Here is a 22,978-nt window from a genome sequence, read left to right as displayed (position 1 = left end):
CGGCCTCGCGATCCCATACGGATCCAGACCTCTCTACCCAGACGGCAGTCTCAGCACAAGTGGCGGCCTCGCGATCCCATACGAATCCAGACCTCTCTACCCAGACGGCAGTCTCAGCACAATCGGCGGCCTCGCGATCCCATACGAATCCAGACCTCTCTACCCAGACGGCAGTCTCAGCACAAGTGGCGGCCTCGCGATCCCATACGAATCCAGACCTCTCTACCCAGACGGCAGTCTCAGCACAATCGGCGGCCTCGCGATCCCATACGAATCCAGACCTCTCTACCCAGACGGCAGTCTCAGCACAATCGGCGGCCTCGCGATCCCATACGGATCCAGACCTCTCTGCCCATACGACAGTATCAGCACAATCGGCGGCCTCGCGATCCCATACGAATCCAGACCTCTCTACCCAGACGGCAGTCTCAGCACAAGTTCATCCTATGATCACCATAACATACAACAAGGGAATCAGTCTCACTATTCATCAGATCACACAAGGACTGCCAGTTCGAGCATAGCCTGTTCTCCGGTTCGAGGGGCTCTTCTCTCCCTTATTCAGTTACCACTTACCTGATCAGGGTTAACATCTGTTCATGTAGCCGCAGCTGACTAGAAAAATAGGCTACCCTCTCATACAAGAACACGCAGCACATGTTGGTTCACTACAAAACTGGGTACTTTATTACTCATTACATACGCAATCACATAACATTACAATATAACACATAACCTGCAAAGAAAAGTGAAAGATTAAGTTGTACACTCTAATAAGAAAGGGTCGACATCACCTTAGTAGTGTGTAGCCTGCACTCAGTGGTCATCTAGGTTCCCTTCTCGTCTGTGCCTCGGCTCGCCTGGAAGTCACACCTCCGCAGTCACGGATCTGTTCCCTTCACCCTTCTCCGAGTCACTGGGACCTCTTCCTTATCGGCTACTCTCTCCTCTCTGGCTATTCTGCTAGGAGAGTATCTGTCTCTCGGTTTTTCTCCGCCTTCAAGATGGCGTCTGTCTTCCCTGGAATAAGTAGTAGCTTTACTGCTAACGGCTAGATGCCGCCTACGGACTGAACATGTAACTGCCTCAGACTTTCACTAATATAGAGGTGCGTTTCCTCATGGAAAATTCCGGCCCGTAACCTGCCGCCCACCAAATTCTTGTACCTCCCCGTACCAAGGACACTTTCCCAGCCGGCCGGCCTGATGTAGTGTCTTCGGCATGAAGAAAAATACAATCCTTCGATAAGGGCCGGCCTGAACCGGTTCTCTCCAAGCGAATAACACCTCATAACTAAAACATTACATTTGACCTAGAAGCATCCCAAGCTGCCGGAGCAGAAAGAAAGATGGAGTCTCTCCCGTTTGAGGCCTACCAGGCCTGAATTCAGCACGGCTCCATGAAATACCCTCACTGCAGGACAGGTTATCCCTAATACTAACGAATCTATCCCCTAGGCTATGTGTGCAAGCCCTTATCTATGGGGAAGAGCACAGGATCATATCGAAGTGCCTAGTAAATAGGCTCCATTCACTACTCTAACCCTTAGACTTGAATGGTAAGAGACTGAAGTCACATTCAATCACCTCTCAACACAAGAAGGCCGGGAAAATCGAGCAGAACAGGTGCTAGCGAAGAGTTTCCCTTCGATGACGAAGCAAGAACCAATAGAGGCGGTGTCAAAGTTTTGGACGCCGAAGTAGGCCATAGATACTGGGCTAGCAACATAAAGGGCAAGAAAGATGCTTGCTGGAATGGTGCAAGAACGCTGCCGAAGATATAGGTCAGTGGACCCATGGTTCCCAACGGCACACCTGATGCCATAGTGGCTCTGTTGAAGATCGAAAACAAAGTATTAAATCAGCTTGTATCTGTACCCAGAGTTGGAAAGGAAGGTTACAAAGAATCTTTATGGTGCAGAGGAAACAGCGCCACAGGATTTATTGGATCCGTTAGAGATGGTACTGGATGTGGCATCGCTGGTTCTGGAGACGTTGACACCAAGTGCGTTGATCGAGGTAGATCCATCAAAATCAGCCCCTGGGTGTCCTCTTTTTGATCTTCATCAGAGAGTGGCGAGGGATCACCGATTTCAAAGACTTCTCTTTGTAGGAATGATGACTGGATTCATGGCGTTACTTATTCTTGTTTCTTCTTCGAGAATCTGGAGGAATGAGGCAATGGTGATTTACGTCTTGGAAAGGGCTTTCATTGATCTTTTTTTTTCATTCTGTGCTCTAACCACAAATAGTTTGGCTTCTGTTTCCTTCAAGGCCTTTTGGATTCATCTATTGGCAGTTTCAATAGGCGTGGATACGATGGTCCAATCCTAGGCACCAAGGAGACACATTTTGTGACGGTCAGTGATGTACATTGGACCCTCACAATCTTGACATGGCTTGAATCCTGACTATCTTAGTGGTGACATGGCTTGCGAAAACTGCACAAAAAATCCAAATTTTTCAAAAATAGCTGAGGAGAGTTGAAGTGCTCTGTGTTGTGCCGAAGGAGTGGAAAAAGGGAACTGGCGTCATTACGCTGTCAAGGGTGCTTTGGCTTCAGTAGCGTGTCATGGTGATGTGTGCGGAGTTGTGTTTGAGCTAGCCTCCCCTACTGGCATAGGAGAGCTATTGAGAAGTTTCTAATTTAAACTGTCACATGAGGATATTCAAAATGTTTGGAATCTGCAGGTAGATGTATCCGTCAGAAACTTTGTACGTTTTTAAAATTTCATCACCATACAATGTTGATTTGCCCCTTGACTGCAGGCTTTTTTGCACCATCAGTATCCTCATACTCCATTTTGATAATATGTATTTCTGTGTAAGAATTGATAGTGATGTTGAAGTGGAAGTTAAAGCTTACTTAAATAAGTTTCATATTCCTTGTTCCTCTTTCTCTATAGGTTTTTCACCACTTTTTGGTTTTAAAAAAATAGTTGATAGATGTCAGGCTGGCATTTAGGAAGCCTGCTTTATTGTGGCTCTGTGGATTTGTAGAGAACATTAAAGTGTCTATTTCTTCAAATATGTCTTAAAGCCTTAAACATTCATTTATAAGGACGAGGTGCTTCTTGGGCTTAACCTTCCTTTTGCATTATGTTTTGTTTGAGTTCCTTCTGAAAGGACTGACTGAAGGCTCTCTGAAAAAGTTAGTCATGTTGTATTGTATGGTGGCAACACCAAGGAAGGCAGGCTGCAAACATCTCTTCACCTACATTATTCAATAGCAAGGTGTTTTATTAAAAAAAAGGAGCAATTGCAAAAATTACATAAAATCTATCTCATCATTAAAATAACCTATTCAAAGCAGTTCATTATCAGACAATAACGTTATCTGGTCTTTTCTGTGACTAGCTGCATCAGTGATTAATACATCCATAAAATGTATCCGTCATGAAGAAGATGCCAATATATCTTAATTCTTAAATGAACACAAGCTAGTTCTCTAGACACCTGCCAAACTCATAATTTCACAGTCAGGCCTGGTTGATTCCATATATGCTTTCCTATGACCCAAAATCATAAGACCTGATAATGGAGGCCGATATGTACACCCTGTAGTCCCCTATACCCGCCAGACCAACAGCTAACCAATCATCGAAGCCCAGTTGTTCAGCTATTCAGTCTAGCATTGGCGACCTGATCCTCGCCTCCTACCCCCGTTCCCTTACAATTGTAAAGCGTTTTCTCTAAATCATAAATACTTACTACACGCGCAAACCTTTGTTGTACAGTGGGTAGTTCAGTGCTTTTCCATGCTATTGCTATTAGGAGGTATGCTACCACCATAACGATAAAAAATAAATACAACTGCCCCAGTCTCCTGGAAGACCCAGATCGATGCCAAATAGCATCATAACTGGGCTGATATGAATCTCTGTTACAAACAGCTTCTTCCAAAACGCCTCAATCCTTTCTTTAAAATGTCTGCAATCTCCCACAACCAAAAATACATATGGGCCATGTCAGCCGGGCACTCTCCACAGTAAAGGCACTTATCCTTATTCTTACCCCAACTAAACAGCTTGGCGGATGTGTAATACAAGTTAAACATAGTTTTGTAGTGCTGAGCTCTCTAACGAGGTGTGAAATACTTTCATTCCCATCTCAACTTAGGCCTGCTTATTTATAACCTATATAACCCGCGCCCCTAGCATTTCTTCCCATCTTGTCTCTTGTGATTCTAAATCATCTGGCATCATATTGTATAAATCTGGCCAAATTTGCTCCCCGACGTCTGGACTGTGTCTAAAAGGGAAATTCTATCGTTCAAGAGGGTTTATATTTTTTACTTATTCATAAATTCCCTAATATGCAGATATTTAAGAAATGTACTTGCCCCTTACTGCTGTAGATCGCCTAACGAGCACAGCTGCCCTTGCGAGAAGAGGTCTCCTAGTGTACTCAGCCCAGATTCCTCCCATTGCTTACAAACCCCATCATGGAATGTTGCTGGAAACATTGGAGATTGCCACAATGGAGTATACTGATTATATCTTTTAATGCCCAGCTGTTTCTTGACCCTAATCCCAACTCTCTTTGCTGCAAGGTGTCCTCTTCATTTGGACATCCATGATTCTAGATTCCTGTGCTCTCAAGTGTAATAGATGAAGTTATCTCTTAATTTATAACACATAAAACCCTACAGGTTACACTAAAATGTTTGACTGCCTTGTTGGAAGATTCTAGTTATTTAATTGGCTATTTTGTTGACAAAGTAGCCAGGATTAGTCTCGTTTTGAGCAAGAGAACATTATAAATCTCATCTCATGGCATGGCTAGTCTCATAAATATCCTACTCGGCTTCTTCTTTCCATCATCTTGTGTATCTGAAGATGTTTCCATCTCTAGTTGCCACAAGTCAGGCTACCGGTTAGCTCAGTAATCTTTGCCTGGCAAAGATGATGTAACGGATGATTGTGGTTAACTGGTATTGGCCTCAATTGTGGGTGGGCACAGTTTGGTATACCACTGGTAAAAATAATCTACATTAGACCCTGATGATCTCAGCAGCTGTCCTCCTATTTCAATTTAAGGTCAGACAGTGATTTTTCTTCCAAATGAGTCCAAATCACACTCGATCAACTGGTGTGTTCCACAATGTATCTGCATTTTCATAACTTCTGTAGCGACTAAATTATATCGGTGTCCACTCTGCTCCTTGACACCATTGCATGATTTTACATCTTTGCTGATGATTTCAGATTACCATGAACACACCTCTGAGGCGGAAGCCGGAGGAATTACGCGCCATTATTTTAAATTGTTATTTTGTTTGTAACACATTTTAAAAAACTCTGATTCCTGTCTTGAGCTCTGCTGGGCTACTTGCCTTATTGTATTCCACATTCAGCGGAGTCTAGCGCTGCTTCGTGGAGTTTGCTGTGATCGGCTGCCATCGCCAGTCGCGAGGACACGCCCACCTCACAGGCCACGCCCACCCCTCCCGCCTATAAGAACGCGCTGAATTACGAGTGCGCTCTCTGTAACACACCTCTGAGGCGGAAGCCGGAGGAATTACACGCCATTATTTTAAATTGTTATTTTGTTTGTAACACATTTAAAAAAACTCTGATTCCTGTCTTGAGCTCTGCTGGGCTACTTGCCTCATTGTATTCCACATTCAGCGGAGTCTAGCGCTGCTTCGTGGAGTTTGCTGTGATCGGCTGCCATCGCCAGTCGCGAGGACACGCCCACCTCACAGGCCACGCCCACCCTCCCGCCTATAAGAACGCGCTGAATTACGAGTGCGCTCTCTGTAACACATCTCTGAGGCGGAAGCCGGAGGAATTACGCGCCATTATTTTAAATTGTTATTTTGTTTGTAACACATTTTAAAAAACTCTGATTCCTGTCTTGAGCTCTGCTGGGCTACTTGCCTTATTGTATTCCACATTCAGCGGAGTCTAGCGCTGCTTCGTGGAGTTTGCTGTGATCGGCTGCCATCGCCAGTCGCGAGGACACGCCCACCTCACAGGCCACGCCCACCTCTCCTCTCCCTAAATGTGCTTCCCACGCAAGCGCAGCGGACGAGCGCAGCGGGAGCGCCGTCTGCGCGCCGAAGGCGCGCCTAAGGCAAGCCCGTCTGCGCCCGTCATCGCCAGACCATCGCCTCTCGCCAGTCCCCCTGCTCAACTCGTACCACATTTACTGCAGTACGATAGAAAGTCCCTCCTCGCTCTTAAACCAGACTCAAGATGCGATAAACTTGAAGGCTGCCTTGGGCAAACAGGTCTGTACTGCAAGCCGTGCTGTTTTTTGACATCTTCACCCAGGCTAGCCAGCCACAATACCACTGCTTATAAGCATTACACCCTTACCATCTTCCAACTTAATGTTAGATCCCTTGTGAAACATCACGCTGATGTGTACACCCTTATAACAGAGGAACATCCAGACATTATGTTTATATGCGAAACCTGGCTCCACGATGACCAAAACAGCATTTTAAATCTCTCGCTGCCCGAGGGTTTCTCCATCAAAACCATCAATAGAGACTCCAGGGGTGGGGGGATAGCTGTTATTTACAAATCATCATACAGTTGTACTTTTGAGAAGGAAGCCATTTGGGGCTGTGAAAGTGCAAGATTCAAAATCTCCACTAGTCCCCATTTCACCCTTTCCGGACTCTACATCTACCGGCCCCCTGGCCCCGCTGCCAGGTTCATTGAGGAATTCCTAGATGTCGCTCACACTCTAGTGATATCCTCTCCTAATTTTACCATCCTGGGAGACCTTAACTTACATTTTGACTCCTTGACCGATTCTACTATTAAGAACCTTCAGGCAGACCTCACAGCCCTTCAGCTAAACCCGCTCATCCAAACTCCCACTCACTCTGCCGGGCATTTATTGGACCCAGTTTTCTCCAACCTCTCGGATGCCTCGGCTGCCCCCCCCAAACCCATGGGGTGGACTGACCACTCTCTTATCCAATTTTCTCTGAAAATCAGAGACTCGATTGTGAAAAACACAAACAATTTCCGATACAAGAGGCTATGGCACAAACTGGCTCCTAGTGACCTTACTAGTAAACTAGGTAACTTCCACCTCAACCTCACAGACGGAGATATTAACTCCGCCTACGCGGCCTTTCAAAATTGGATCAACTTAGGACTAGACTCCCTAATACCAGCAAAACGGACTAAAACCCGTAACACTCCATCTAACCCGTGGTACAATGAAATTCTTCTAACCATGCGGAAAGACTGCAAAAGAGCTGAACGCCAGTGGAGAAAAGAATACAAGGACACTGACAAAGCTGCTTACCTGCGAAAATTGAAATCGTACCATAAAGCGGTTCGCACCACCCGTGCTTCCTACTACGTGGAAGCAATTAGCTCCAGCAGGAATCCCTCAAAAACTATTTTTGAAATTGTACATAAACTTAAAGATAGTTGTAATCCTGTCCCTGGTATTACCTCTGCACAACAATGCGAGGAACTTGCCACCTTCTTTACGGAAAAGGTAAAGAAAATCTACACTTCCTTTCCTCAGAATATTTCGGACACTTTCATACCACGTCAGCCTCTGCCAGACAATCCCAGTTTGTCTCTCATCCCCAGCTTAACACATGACGAACTTGCTAAACTGTGCACTAAAATCAAATCTGGATCGCCCACAGATGCCATGAGACCTGCCAAATTCTTAGAATCTCTCGAGTTCTTCCTTCCTCCTCTTACTACCTTACTTAACTTATCATTCTCCTCAGCGGTGGTTCCCACATGCTGGAAGCAGGCCTGGGTCTCTCCAATCATAAAAAAACCCACCCTAGACCCATCAAAACCAGAAAACTTCAGACCAATTTCACTGCTTCCATGGGCCTCAAAATTGGCAGAAGCCCATGTGAACAAGGTGCTAGCCAACTACATGACACAACACCAAATTTTAGACCCATCACAGAACGGTTTCAGGCCAGGATTCAGTACCGAATCCGCCCTGCTGACCACCATCAAACACCTACGGAACATCCTGGACGCCGGTCAAAGTGCTGCGCTGGTTTTACTCTACCTTAGCGCAGCCTTTGATACGGTCTCCCACTCTATTTTATTGAAACGTCTCGAAGCCATAGGTATCAAAGACCTTGCTCTAGAGTGGTTTCGATCATTCCTGACAAACAGATCTTTCCGGGTCTCTGCCCCCCCGTTCATATCCCAGCCTTACCCCATAGAGCAAGGCGTTCCTCAGGGATCGGCGCTCAGCCCGTCCCTATTCAATCTTTATGTCCAGCCTCTCGCTGATATAGCAAAAGAATGGGACCTGACGCTAGTGTCGTACGCCGACGACACCCAGCTCGTCATTTCTCTGACTGAAGGCCCCTCGATCTCAGCGGCGAGATTCAAGAACGGGTTAGAGGCAGTTGCACGCTGGATGTCACACAACTGCCTCCAGTTGAATGCTGGCAAAACAGAGGTGTTGCTTCTGGGTAAAAATCCTGACTACTGGACTGATCAATGGTGGCCGTCCGCACTGGGCCCTATCCCCCCCCCCAAAACTGTGGTAAAAAACCTTGGTGTCTGGGTGGACGCATCTCTCAATTTCCTGACCCACACCAAGAAACTGGCTGCCACCTGTGTGGGTCTGTTGAGGAGCCTTCATCCGATCCTTGGCTTTTTTGACCACCATACGCGCCAAATGATAGTCTAATCTACCATCCTGGCTCGACTGGACTACGCCAACATCCTTTTTCTTGGCCTTAATAAAGCTGAGATGGCGCGGCTACAACGTATACAAAACGCTGCTGCCAGGGCAGTTGTAGGCCTCCCTCGTAGGTGCTCTGCAAGAAACACCATCCAGAAACTACACTGGCTGCGCATGGAAGCCCGAGTTCAGTTTAAAGCCCTCATTACTGTTTTTAAAATTCTCAAAACTGACTGTCCTGGCCTCCTGCGTCCACTCCTAGAGCCCTATACCCCTCAACGGGCCCTACGCTCCTCTGGTCAAAACTTGGTGGTTATTCCACGTATAAGGCTAAGCAGAATGGGCGGTCGCTCTTTCAGAGTCTTGGGGGAAAGACTCTGGAACTCCCTGCCACATCACATTAGCTCGATGACTAACCTGTTGACCTTCCGCAAAGCGATCAAAACATTTCTATTCTCCCCATCCTAATCTCCTATAGCCCGTCCTTTCCGTCTCCCCTCTCAGGTTTTCGTTATAGTTCAGCGCCGGGATGCCTCGTTGCTGGGGCAGCTGTTCGCGCTCAATAAAACGTTATAACATAACATAACATAACATGAATCTATAAGTCACTAATATGGTGTTGTATGGTATGTAACTTGTACTTGATGCATTCTGTTCTGTATGCGTGACACCAACCGCATTATTGTGCATGGCATTGTAGCAATGTAACTGAGCTCACGATCTCTTTCCTTGAGATCTGAGATTCTTTAAATGGACATTGCCATCATACAGCTAACTGTCGTGCCGCTAAGCTGCTGCAACAATTGTGCAAAGGGTATATTAAAAACCCATTATATTGCTGAAAATATTTGCATTTGGAATTGCGTGAAGGTCAAAGGTGCTTGGAAAACAACCTGCTTGTAAAAAAACCAGCTTGTATAGTTTACAGGTAAGAGTTTTCGTTAACGAACTTCTAAGGGAAAACCGACCAGAAGAAATCCCATTCGAAAATCTAAACAGAATATGTGGGAACATTCACAAAAGCTGCAGAAAAAGAAAATGAAATTGCACAGACATGACAAGCACCAGCACTTTACATTTCCTTACCTGCCCCCTCTCCCCGGTATTCCCAACCGTACAGGACCTCCATTTTCTGAATTGGAAGAGAGGCCACTGTTTCTTTAATAGGTCCAGCCTTTAGTGATGAGGAATGTGATTGACTGTATCAGTGCTGCATAAGTGCATGTCATACTCTTATCTTCATACAAGATGCAGTCTCCCCTATAATGTCGAAGTCACGAAAGGCAGGTTTTGTGTGGCACACAAGCATTGCTGATTATATAATATACTTCTAGGAGTTGATGACAATGTGCACAACATGGCAAACAAGGAGTAGGCTGAATATGCTAAGATGATGGGCTTGCATAAACTTTGGCAAACGATATTGGGTTTTGTACTTAGTCAAAATGTTGTATGGGTCCAAGGGAATATGATTAAACGAAATATGAGGTGTGTGAGAGCTGATTTGGAAGAATATATAGTAAATGTTGGAGTATTTCATGTTCTTTGTCTGTCATGAAAACCTAAACTTAACATTTGTAAATTAGCCCCATTTTTGTTCATGAAAAATGTTTTCTCCTTTTAGCTATCATGGATATTGTTTTGTCGCAAGCATGTGGAACCATCTTTGTAGGAGACCCTCATCAGCAGATCTATACCTTTCGTGGTGCAGTCAATGCACTGTTTGAAGTGCAGCACACACACATATTTTATCTTACACAGGTAAGAGCTAATGCAAATATTTCTCTGATTAATAATATTAGATTGCAGTATATATAGGGTGATCACACCATTTGTCAGTCGTTGATTGTTAGATAACAGTACTTCTTAGCCACTTTAGTGGCATTTTAGTACTTACAAATCCCCAAACTGGAACATTCCATTGGTTATGTTTGTCAGAAACCCATATCATCTGTGCTACATGTTTAAAATCTTTAACACTCAAGGGAAAGCGAAGTTTAAACTGTATGTTTTCAAGCTTTATTGGGCAGGTTTCTGGTCTGTTTTATTGGAACTCCATGGTTATGTCTTAGCTCTGCGGTGCCACTTTAACACTATAGCAACATTACTATCACAAGCATGCTCTTTGTAGCAGCTTTCTGACTGTTTTCAGAAAAGTTCAAAAGCGTCTTTTTGCAAAAATACGAGAGGACTATTCACAATTTTCCATAAATATTAAGTTTGTTTCTCATTTACGTTTATAATTTTAAACACTTATAAAAGAAAAAAAACGATATAAAGTTACTATTAGTTATCTAAAGGCAGAGGCACATTCATCAATAATGTTCACACTTGAGTTGAGTTTCTAATCCGTTATTCACATTTGTACATGCTTTATTGTATATTTTTTTGCAGCTTACTGTAATTTATGTCACGCTTAGAGACTGTGTTTCTTCAAAGCTAAAAAGGATACATTAATATATTTAATGCCTATGTTCAAGAAATATTTGAAATAGTAAAGCAAATGCAATATTTGTAAAATATTTCCATTGGCTGCATATAAATAAACCTAATAAATGACTAGCTGTATAGTTTTGTAGTAACAATTTTCATGCATATAACAACATAAAATAGCTTGCCCCTTGGGTATTGGCCTGAGCCAAAGCTGAGGGCCCATAACGTGGCAGCAAGACTTTATTGATGAAATGGATATCTGTGGCAGTTTGTAGGACTATTAGAACATTTCGCCCCATGAGAGTGGGTAAAAAGTCTCTTGAGAAACAAATAGGGTTTTAGATCTCCAACAGCTCTATCTAGATTCGCTACACTTTCACAGTTCCTGCTCTCCATGTTTGACAGTTATTGCCACATACATAGCCACTGCAGCGACTGTCAAAAAATAGACAGCAGGAACTGTGAAAGGAGGGTCAAGTCTCTTTAGCTCATGTTAGCACTAGTACCCAGTTATACGAATGGGGGCAAAAGTGAATGAATGAATGAAGGAAGATTTATATAGCGCAACTAAGCCCAAAGGCATCAAGGCGCCTAACAAAAGGATCAAACAGACCAGAACTACTCCTACGGGTAGGCCTTGGCAAAGAGCCACGTCTTTAATGCCTTTCGAAACATAGGGAGATTATGCTGAGATTTGATTTCAATAGGGCAAGAATTCCACAATTTTGGGGCTAGTGACGAGAAGGCTCTCCCTCCCCATTTAACTCTTTGAAAACGGGGAACTGAGAGCAGATTCCTTCCCCGGGAACGCAGATTTCTGCTCGGGACATAGGGAGCCAGCAAGCAAGCCAGCAAGTCCTTCACTCCTTCTGCCCCACTGCCAGCCAGGGCCCTAAAGGTCATACAAAGGATCTTAAAAACAATCCTATCTTGGATAGGTAACCAATGCAGACTCTTTCTAGCAGCGGTGGCTGACGAAATCCTAGGAGCATCAAGCACAAATTTGGCTGCCGCATTTTGGGCTATTTGTAGAAGCTGCACAAGGCCCTTAATGCCAGCATAAAGAGCATTGCAGTAGTCAAGCCGTGAGGCGACCAATGCAACCACAATCTACTTGCGGGCATGCAGAGCCAAATAGTGTCTGATCTTCCTAAGAGTCCTGATAATACCCCAGCAGGTGGAAACAGTCCTGTTAACCTGCTGAGACATAGAGAGAGCAGGATCAAACATCACACCTAGGTTACGGGCCAGGACCGTAGGTATAGGACAAACTCCCAAAGAGGGAGGCCACCACTCCGAAGACCAGATGTCCCTTTTTCCGCCAAAGATAAGAACCTCGGTTTTTTTCCCCGTTCAGTTTTAGTGAATTGTAAATCATCCTCTGAGAAACTGCCTCCATGCAGCCTCATGTCGTTGGAAAACACCCCATCCAGAATATGACCTGCCTGGTGGGTAGGGTTTGTAACCAATTGCTGAAGACCAAATGCGGAAAAAAATTCCAAAAGGGAGGAAGTCTCCCTGGAATCTACATTATCGAGATGGAAATTTATGTCTCCCAGAACCGTAAACTGGGCACCGCCAAAATAGGGTTCTAGGAGATTAAGCAGAATGTTCCCAAAATCCGCTCACGAACCTGGCGGTCTGTAAATCAGTATACCAGCAAAAGGAGCAACGGAGGGAGAGGTTATCACGAAGTGTAAAGCCTGAAAGGGATCTGCGGGGGCGGATAGAGTAGAGATACGACAGGTGTGGGAACTCTTGTATAGAATCCCCAGCCCTCCTCCCCTCCTCCCCTACGACCAACCCGGTCCAACCTGACTAGCGCATAGCCCTCAGGGATAGCATCCACCAGGTCGGGCCCAGAGGAGTCAGTAGCCCAGGTTTCAGTGATGAAAACCCACGACAGCTTTCTCACAGCCACAAATTCACTAAAGGCTATATTATTCTTTACCAGTGATCTGGCATTAATAAGAAAGCCAGTCTCACTCGGAGATATGGGAGAGGGGACCAAATCTTTGGGAGGGCTGATATTAACAACAGACTCTGTCGTCGGGAATGAATACTTGGGCGAACAGCAGCAGGCAGGGGCGTCATGAAGGGCCTCCGGAGGGCACGTGAAATGACATGGTACCCAAGGCGGTCTGTAAGCCATCAGCTCACGATATGAATACATAAACCTACCCTTTCTGCCGCCACCCTCTCCTAAGGGGTTCATGTCTCGCCCGATCCCTAGCCCGTCCTTAGCGCGGACGGGCGCAGACGGGCTGGACTCTGGCGTGACTCCGGCGCGATTATGGCGCATCCGCTGCGCGTAAACGCTGCGCGTGTGCATGGTGAGGTAAAGTAGAGCACTAGCGCGTCAGCCGGACGACTAGAGCGCTAAACAAAATGGCACCCGCAAAGCGTCCCTTCAAGCCCCAGAATATCACTGGATCGCCGGTACTCCGCCCTAAGGGGAGACCGCTGAAGCCGCGGTGCGTGAAATAACGTTTTAAGTGCAGGTATGTGGTAGTGAGCTAAAACAGGGAAGAAGTTAACACAAAATAAAACACAATTTTGACATAACAGGCGATTTTAAAATGCACAGGAGGTACAAATGAGGCACGATTGATTATGCAAAGATTAAAGCGCACAATGCCAAGCGCTAAGCGTAGTAAAAGTAGCCTTGTCTAGAAGGTAAACCTGAAAAAAAACCTTTCCCTCACAAGTAGTTATAAACAAAGTTGTTCAACCATAACCAAAACAAAATGGGTTAAATCAGTACAGTGATATAAAATTGCAATAGATATTTTTTGGGGAGCATGGCAACTCTGGTTTTCTAGTGATGTTTCCTTGTGAGATTGGAATTTGTAACACTAAAGGGTAGTGGGGAGTAAGAATAAAAAAACACAATCCAAACAAACACCACAAATACAAAAAAATTGTTCTGTTGTTAATTTGTAACATTATAGAGAGTACATTCAAAATTTAGAACTGTATGTCATATATATATATAATATTACGTAAGTTTGTACAACTTCTATTATGAAAATATCATATGATGGATATAAATCAAACAAGATAATTTCAAAATATATACAATATTTAACAGATGATGAAAATGCCAACACGTGTTTCACGGTTGTATTGTCGCTTCTTCAGGGCTGCAGAAAATATAATAGTGCATTTTTTCTTATTTCTCAAATATAATATGTGATAAAACCTTAGACAGTATAGCATCTAAATTGAAAATCCTACAAACAAGCAATGGCATAGCCAATAGGTCTCGCCTTTGGGACTTTATAAGTGTTTAGCCATGCAACACTTGATGTTGTTGCACCAAGTATATTGTGCTGGATAACTAAACACTTATAAGGTCCCAAAAGCGAGACCTATTGGCTATGCCAATGCTTTTTTTCTGAGCCATTGACTACCTGGCATATAAAGATTGTACTTACTAAGGACAGGCTGGTGCAAAGTTGGCTGCGTAAGGGGCTAGCATCAACGTGTCACAGCAGCTTCATCTTCTTGTCCCAGGCCATCATTAGTGAAAAGAGCGGAACGTTGCATCATTGTGAGAAAGTGCCATCTTTCTTGCATGGTATGCCCCCACTTTTTGCTGAATTGCTGATGTACTTTGACTGAATGTGCCCTGGGCTTCTGCCAATCAGGTGCTGTGAGAAAGTGGCTCTGTATATAATGTTCCCAAATAGGTACAGGGTGTACAAAGTCCACAGTCCCCAAAGGTTTGGCAGAGGCTAAATTTAGATATAACCTTACTCTCTAACGTGATAGCTTGGTTGAGCAGTAAGGCAGTATCAGAGGACAGTGTAAAGCATTTGTTGCACACACTCAGTCAGCAAATGGTCTCACACACTCAATAACTGAACTCTAGGCCAATGGTTTATATATAAAAAATATATGCTTGTTTTATTTTAGAACCAACAATAGGTATTAAAATATACTTTCTCAGAATGAGATGCTTTATATAAATACTTTTGCAATATGCAATTGACTTTTGTAGAAAGTGGTTGCAATAGACAACACAATTCTAAACACAATAATGCATTGAGTTCAATGGAAGTTTCAAGTTATTTGCCACAGATTACTTTTAGGATTACTTTTGGAATTCCTGGACTGGATCCTAGATTCAGTCCTGGGTCAGTACTTGGAATCAAGTGATAAAAGTCGACTTAATTACTGTGATGAGTTTTAGACTATATTTTGCTATTTTAAAAGTTGACACAGAAAATATTTCATAGAAAACAGTCAATGATTCCCTATGGCAGAAAATTCAAGTTGCAGGTATAGTATGTTCTCGTTACTTTTGTAATCCAGTACTGAGTGCCTAGACTCAGTACTGGGACCTTTATCCAAAACAGGTAAGTAATTACGTTTTCAGATATTATACGATTTTTAAAGAATATTTAAAGATTGCAGAAATTCACAGAAGAAATTTCACAGAAAAACAGTCAATGATTTCCTATGGAAGAAAATTGGGTTACTGGTAAGTACAGTTGTAAGTATTTTTCAGAGTCCGTGCGGGGCACCAAGATCCAGCACTGGGAGCTCACCTAATAGCAGGTGAGTATTTTCGTTTTCGTTACTCGGCTGATTTTTGGTGAATATTTTAAGATTTGAAAAGTCCACACTTAGAAGAAATTTCAGGAAAAAGCCAGTCAATGTTACCCTATGAAGAAAATTGAGTTATCGGTTTAAAGGTAAGTACTCGACTGGCAGAGTTGAGGTTCTGGGCATAGACTCAGGGGTCCCCCAGGGTCAGGTAGGTACAGTTGGTTCACCCTCAGCGGCACAAGGGCGGCCGGGTGCAGAGAGAGTTAGGCCCAATGTTATCCTATGAGAGGTGGGGGGGCCTTGGTTGGTGGCTGCTGACCAGCAGGCCACGCGGCTGTGGGAGCTGGGCTCCTGGTCACCTACTCAGGGCACGTGGGGAAGTAGATAGGTGTAGAGGTTGCACTGCCAGGGCCACTCGGGTGGCTGGGTGCAGGGTGCTTTTGAGCCTTCGGGCGCTCAATTGATTTCAATGGGAAATCTCCAGTTTAGAAAAAGACTGCAAGCTCGGGGACGAAGACTCTTCAGGTGCCACCACCACTTCGAGAGGTAAGTTGGGTAGTTGGAGGATACGTAGGTACCCCGGTATTGGGCACAGGGGGCTGCGGGGCACCGGGTGCAGGGGTGCCTTTTGGTGTCCGGACATCTTACCCTCTGTTGATCGCGGTTGGGGGGGCACCTTGTTCTGAGACTGCAGGCTTCTTCCGGAGTGTCGAGGGAGGTCCTTGGGTGCCGGACTCGGGGTCACAGTCGCTGTGGGGTCATCCTCGTGGTCTTTGTTCACTTCGGCACAGGCAAGGCTTCGCTGGTGCAGAGTGTGCTGGGTTCGCGGTTCCAGGCTGCTACCAGGGATTAGAAGTAGATTTTGAGTAGACCCTCTACTCATGGGAGTCCCAGGGGTTTAGAGTGAAAAGGTAGCAAGGTCCTACGGGGTTTGTGAGGTTGCTGGCCACAAGAGATGCCGGGTTGGAGCAGGAGCAGGTTCGAGGGTCGACCGGCCGGTAGGGCTGGGGCCAAAGCAGTTGGTGTCTTCCTCTTCTTAGCAGCTGCAGGGCAGGTCTTCTTTCTTCTAGCTCTTCTTCGCATTTTGGAATCTGGAATCTGGGGAAGGAAGGTTCAGGGTGCCCCTAAATACTAGATTTAGGGGCGTTACAGGTAGGGGAAGGGCAGGGACCAATGGGTCCCTGTCCTCGGGTGGGTACACCCCCTATCCTGTCTCTCTCCTGTGGGAGGGGGGCAGTAGCCTAGTCCTGATAGGGTAGGGCTTCCCATCTTCAAGATGGCGAGAGCCCGGAGATGTGCTTCACCTCACCTCCCCCACCTGAGGGGTGGAGTTGGCCGGCTGGCACATCCCCTGTCCTTATTTGCTCCTTCCCTTCCCTGCCAAAGTCATCGAGAAGGTCGTCAACAAGCAGCTGGCCGCCTTCCTCGAGACGAACGGATCCCTCGACCCATCGCAATCCGGATTCAGAGCCAACCACAGCACCGAGACCGCCCTCATCGCAGCCACCGACGACATCCGAGCCCTGCTCAACAAAGGTGAAACAGCGGCACTCATCCTCCTCGACCTCTCCGCAGCATTTGACACTGTCTGCCACCGCACCCTAGTCCAACGCCTCAACGACACCGGCATCCAGGGGAATGCTCTGGAATGGATCATCTCATACCTCTCCGGCAGAACACAGAGAGTACGCCTCCCTCCGTTCTGCTCTGAGGCCACCGAAGTTATCTGCGGCGTCCCGCAAGGATCGTCGCTCAGCCCTACTCTCTTCAACATCTACATGAAACCCCTCGCTGCCATCGCACGCCAACACAACCTCAACATCATTTCCTACGCCGATGACACCCAGCTGATTCTCTCCCTCACCAGAGACCCCGACACCGCCAAAGCCGACCTACACGAAGGGATGAAAGATGTCGCCGAATGGATGAACATCAGCCGCCTGAAGTTGAACACGGACAAGACAGAAGTCCTCATCCTGGGACCGTCGCCCTCCGCATGGGACGACTCCTGGTGGCCCCCGGCCCTGGGCACCGCACCCAAGCCAACGGACCACACACGCAACTTGGGCGTCATCCTGGACTCCTCCCTATCGATGACCAGACAAGTCAACGCCGTCTCCTCATCTTGCTTCCACAACCTCCGCATGCTCCGCAAGATCTTCCGATGGATCCCGACCGAGACCAGGAAGACTGTCACCCAGGCCCTCGTCACCAGCAGACTAGACTACGGAAACACCCTCTACGCCGGTACAACAGCCAAGCTTCAGAAAAGACTTCAGCGTATCCAGAACGCCTCCGCCCGTCTCATCCTGGACGCCCCCCGACGCAGCCACATCTCGAGCCACCTGAGAGACCTGCACTGGCTCCCTGTCAACAAGAGGATCACGTTCAGACTCCTCTCCCACGCACACAAATCCCTCCACGACCTGGGCCCAAGGTACCTCAACGACCGCCTGACCTTCTACACGCCCACCCGACAGCTACGATCCGCGAACCTCGCCCTCGCCGTCGTCCCTCGCATCCAGAGAGCCACCGCCGGAGGAAGATCCTTCTCCTACCTGGTGGCTAAGACATGGAACTCCCTGCCCGTCCACCTGCGGCTGACCCAGGACCACCTCGCCTTCAGAAAACAGCTCAAGACCTGGCTGTTTGAGCAGTAGCAGACCCCCTCCCCCAAGCGCCTTGAGACCCTTCCGGGTGAGTAGTGCGCGATATAAATTCTATGATTGATTGATTGATTGATTTGGGGTTTCCGGCCAAGCTTCCCGCCAGAGTGGGGGGTTGCAGTGGCCTGGGGAAGCTCACAGAGGCGGCATGCCTTTGAAGCTTCCCCCTGCCCATCCTGGGGGAGGAGATTTAGCACCTCGCCCAGGATGTGCATTTTTGCAGGCCCAGGAGAGCAGGGGCTCTCCTACCCAGGGGTCCAGCAACATGTCTGCTGTGTGGCAGCCTAGGCAGCCTTAGAATAGACGTGGATTGTAGGTTAGGTGTTTGGGGGCATCTCTAAGATGCCCTCTGGGGTTCTTGGTACATTAAATTCCCACACTGGCATCAGTGTGGGTTTAATGTGCTGAGAAGTTTGATACCAAACTTCTCAGTCTTCAGTGTTGCCATTATAGTGCTGTGGAGTTCTTGTTTGACGAGCTCTCAGCACCATGTACTCTTAAATGGCAGCACTGCACTTACAGTGCCCAGGAATGGACCTGGGTACTGTAGGGGCACAGGGCTCCTGATCCTCTGCCCACAAAAGTACCCTGCACCCAGCCCCCAAGTGCCCCTGACAGTGCAACCTCCATTCTAATCTACTTCCCCACTTTCTCTGAGCAAGTGACCAGGATCCCAGCTCCCACAGCCGCGTGGTCTGCTAGTCAGCAGCCACCAACCAAGGCCCCCTGCCTCCCACAGGATAACATTGGGCCTAACTCACTCTGCACCCGGCTGCCCCTGTGCTGCTGAGGGTGTAACAACTGTACTTACCTGACCCTGGGAGACCCCTGAGTCTATGCCCAGAACCTTAACTCTGCCAGTTGAGTGCTTATCCAAAAGCCGATAACTCACTTTTCTTCCATAGGATAACATTGACTGGCTTCTCTTGAAATTTCTTCGAAGTATGGAGTTTCTAAACTTTTAAATATTCACCTAAAATCAACTGTGTAACGAAAATGGAAATACTCACCTGCCATTAGGAGAGATCCCAGTGCTGAATCTTGGTGCCCAGCACTGAGCCTGAAAGTAATTACAAGCATACTTTTTTTTTTTTTTTTGCAAAAACAATTTTTATTGCATTACTCAATCACAGTTGTCATCTACAATCAGGACAGTGGCCGCCACCTGCTTATATAACCCATGTCCAAGTACAATCCGAGCCACTTCCAACTACCAATGCACTGTCCCCCAACCCTCCCCTCCGACAGATACCAGGATAAGCCTCTCTCGTAAGGAGCTGTGTTAGGAGCCGCGGGCTACTCCCCACCCCCATAATCAGGCTCAAGCAGAAAGGAAAAGGGAAGCCCCCCCGCCCTCATGAGCGAGCCAGCTAGTGTCACTCCACCCCTAGATTCCCGCCGGGTGCTCCAGGGCTGCAGGGCCCCCTCCCCCTCCATTCCCCACCCCTGGAGGTCAACCACCAGCGCCTCCCATGCCCGAGCCATGTCCAGCGCCCTGTCATCGTTGCCCCGAAGCGCAAGTTGCAGCCGGAGCGTGCCCTCGCCACCCGCCCACTTGGTAAAGGTCGCCCTCCACCTCGCGAAGCTGGGACCCGTCCTCGACTTCCAGTGTAGGGTGATTTCTCTTTTGGCCACCACCAGCCCCAGGTCGCAAAACTTGCTCGTGATTTTTGTGCGCGGCGTGTGGGGAAACCATAGCAGCAGACAAACTCCCATTTCCACCCACAATTCCCGCCCTGTCACTTGGGCCACGCAGTCGACGACCTCCTCCCAATAGCAGCTTAATGTGTCACAGGACCAGAACATGTGCTTAAAGTCAGCCCCCTCCTCCCCACAACGAGGACATTGCGGTGTGGGGCCCCCAAAAGTAGTAATTACAAGCATACTTACCGCTAACTAAATTTTCTCCCATAGGAAACCATTGACTGTGTTTCTGTGAAATTTCTTCTGTCGATTTTTGCCAACTACAAATATTCTTTAAAAATCGTACCAACTATGAAAACGTAATTACTTACCTGTTTTAGATAGATGTCCCAGTACTGAGCCCAGCACTGGATTACAAAAGTAACGAGAACATACTTTACCTGTAAGTGAATTTTCTTCTATAGGAAAACATTGACGGTTTTTCTGTGAAACTTCTTCTAAGTGTCGATATTGCAAACTTATAAATATTCGTTAGAAATCGCCTGTATAACTTAAACGCAGTTTCTCAACTGCTTACAGGTGGTACACTCGTACTGGATCCCGGATCCAACACTGACCTAGAAAAAGTATCCATAACCATACTTACCTGCTAAGTGAATTTCCTCCCATGGGATAACATTGGTAATTTGATTAGGAAAAGTTTCTAAGTGTCAACTTTTAAAATAGTAAAATATTGCTTAAAAATCACAACAGTAACTAAAACGTATTTACTCACTTGTTTCCAAGAAGTGTCCCAGGACTGAATCTAGGATCCAGTCCTGGAGTTAGAAAAGTAATCCTGAAAGTAATCAATTGCATATAACTTAAAATTCCCATTGAGCTCAATGTATTATTGTGTTTGAAATTGTGTAGCCTATTGCAACAAACTGTAACTATTACATTCAAAAGACAATTGCCTATTGCAAAGTATTTAACTAAAGCATCTCATCCTGAGAAAGTATATTTTGATACATATTGTTGGTTCTAAAATAAAACAACCATATATTCTTATATAGAAACCATTGGCCTAGAGTTCAGTTTGAGTGTGAGAGACCATTTGCTGACTGAATGTGTACAACAAATGTTTTACACTGTCCTCTGATACTGCCTTACTGCTCGACCAAGCTCCCACTTCAGAGAGTAAGGTTACATCTAACTTTAGCCTCTGCCAAACCTCTTGTGGACTGTGGACTCTGTACACACTGTACCTATTTGGGAACAGTATATACAGAGCCACTGTTACCAGAGCAGGCAGGAAAAGACAGAAGGTGTGTTTACTTACAGGCAGGTCACACTCCTATGGTCGGCTACATGAAGTGAAAAACGAATGAAGGGTTACACTATTTTGATTTTGGTGAAAACAAGAACTCTATCAGGATTGTGGCCACTCGTCACAGGAAGTGGTCATATAAGGGGTGTAGTCACCCCAGGGGTAAGTAGCCCATTGGCTACTACCCTACACTCCCCTAAACACCCCTAAATTCAGTATACAGGGGTCCCCCTGACACAAGGACCTCAGATTTGTCTACTGAGAACTGAAGGAAGGACAAAAAAGAAAAGTCACCACGAGAACTGAAGACTTCACCACTACTTGGCGCCAAACCCTGGCTTGCTGCTGGAACCTCAACAATTGCATTGGCCGACTAGTCCAAAAGCTGTGCATCCTCCCAGGGCTGTGGAGGACTGACCGGCAACTTTAACAACCAAGCAGCATTTCCCTTGGGGTGGAGGGGCCATCCCGCTGCATCTGCAGGCACTGAAGCATATGTCTGGTAACACGTGCAGTTGGTCATCGGGCCCAACAAACAAGCAGCACGAAAGGAGGAGGTCACAGAGGCTCTAGGAGGTCAGCCCCGTGTCTGTGTTGAGTTTCGAGATGCCAGACCCTCCCCAGGAGCCCCCCTGCTCAATTACCCCAACTAGTGGGGCATTTGCGCCCACCAAGGCTTGTTTTTGTTCAGTCTGAACACCAACGCCGCAAAGGCTTACCTGCACATCGAGTGACTTCAGGAGAGACGAACTCCACACCAAGAGTGTCCCTGCTGTGTTTCTTTTGCCTCCTCTGCATGTATCCTGAGAACTGTGAGAACCTCCAACTCTAAGTGGCCCACCGCTGCACCTGAACTTCACAGTCCAAATACATGTCTTCTGCCTGTGTCCCTTTGACCTAGGAGGCCCCAAACACTGAGCCCCACTTTTGGGTTCCACCGGACTTGTCTCCAAGTCCCCCTCTGCAGACACTGTTATTTTGACAGTTCCATTTAACTTTTGACAGCTGTAGCGCTCAAGGTTGCCAACAGACCAGCACCTCTGCATCTTGACACACCAGGGTAGGTAAACCCGAATTTCTGGTGGTTACTTGGACCTTGACCCCCTAGCACCTACAGTCCTAAAGGGTACCCTCTACAACCATTTGCTAATACTTGTATGCAGTACTCGTCTTTTCTTTCCAAAGGATAACATTACCAAAATCAAGGCTCATGCCTCAACTCTGACGGCTCTGTTATTTTACTGTTTTAAAGTGTAAACATTTAAACTAACTGAAGTATTACCTCATCCAGAAGATCTGGTGTCTAAATATATATAAAATATTATGTTTTTTTTAAAAATTGTTCCCTGATTTCTTATTGAGTGTGTGCCTCATTTATTGAATTTGTGTGTTCAACAAATGCTCTGCCCTGTAATAAACCTAAAGTTGCTCGACCACACTACCACAAATAGATCACTTTGAGATTGTTAAAGCGAGCCCCTATAAGCCATTAAGGGTCGTCTGGACTTACTGCACAGCGTATCCCGATTTGGTACACTATATAGAAAGCCAGCTTTATACAAATATCTTACAAAACGGGTATGCACTCCTTTTCAAGAACACTCCGCCAACGGTTTGTCCCCTACTTGTCACAATGGCTCATCTAGACTACCTCCTTCAAGAGACATCTATTCTACTGCAGAAAAGAGCAATAGAAAACGTTCCATCACATAAGCTCAACAAAGGCATTT

General features: G+C 46.3%; 1 protein-coding gene across 2 annotated transcripts in view; it reads left to right on the top strand.

The window, feature by feature from the left end:
- The window catches only part of FBH1 (F-box DNA helicase 1), a 719,176-nt gene that overhangs the window by 442,499 nt on the left and 253,699 nt on the right, over window positions 1–22,978 (top strand). For both annotated transcript variants that reach the window (XM_085653566.1, XM_085653565.1), the window contains exon 13: window positions 10,267–10,403. In XM_085653566.1, coding sequence (XP_085509692.1) covers window positions 10,267–10,403 — 137 coding nt within the window. The remainder of the gene's footprint in view (window positions 1–10,266; window positions 10,404–22,978) is intronic.

The sequence above is a fragment of the Triturus cristatus genome, chromosome 4_1, assembly GCF_964204655.1.
Source record: "Triturus cristatus chromosome 4_1, aTriCri1.1, whole genome shotgun sequence".
NCBI classification, from domain to species: domain Eukaryota; kingdom Metazoa; phylum Chordata; class Amphibia; order Caudata; family Salamandridae; genus Triturus; species Triturus cristatus.
The sequence above is the reverse complement of the archived record's forward strand: the minus strand, read 5'-3'. Positions and strand labels throughout refer to the sequence as shown.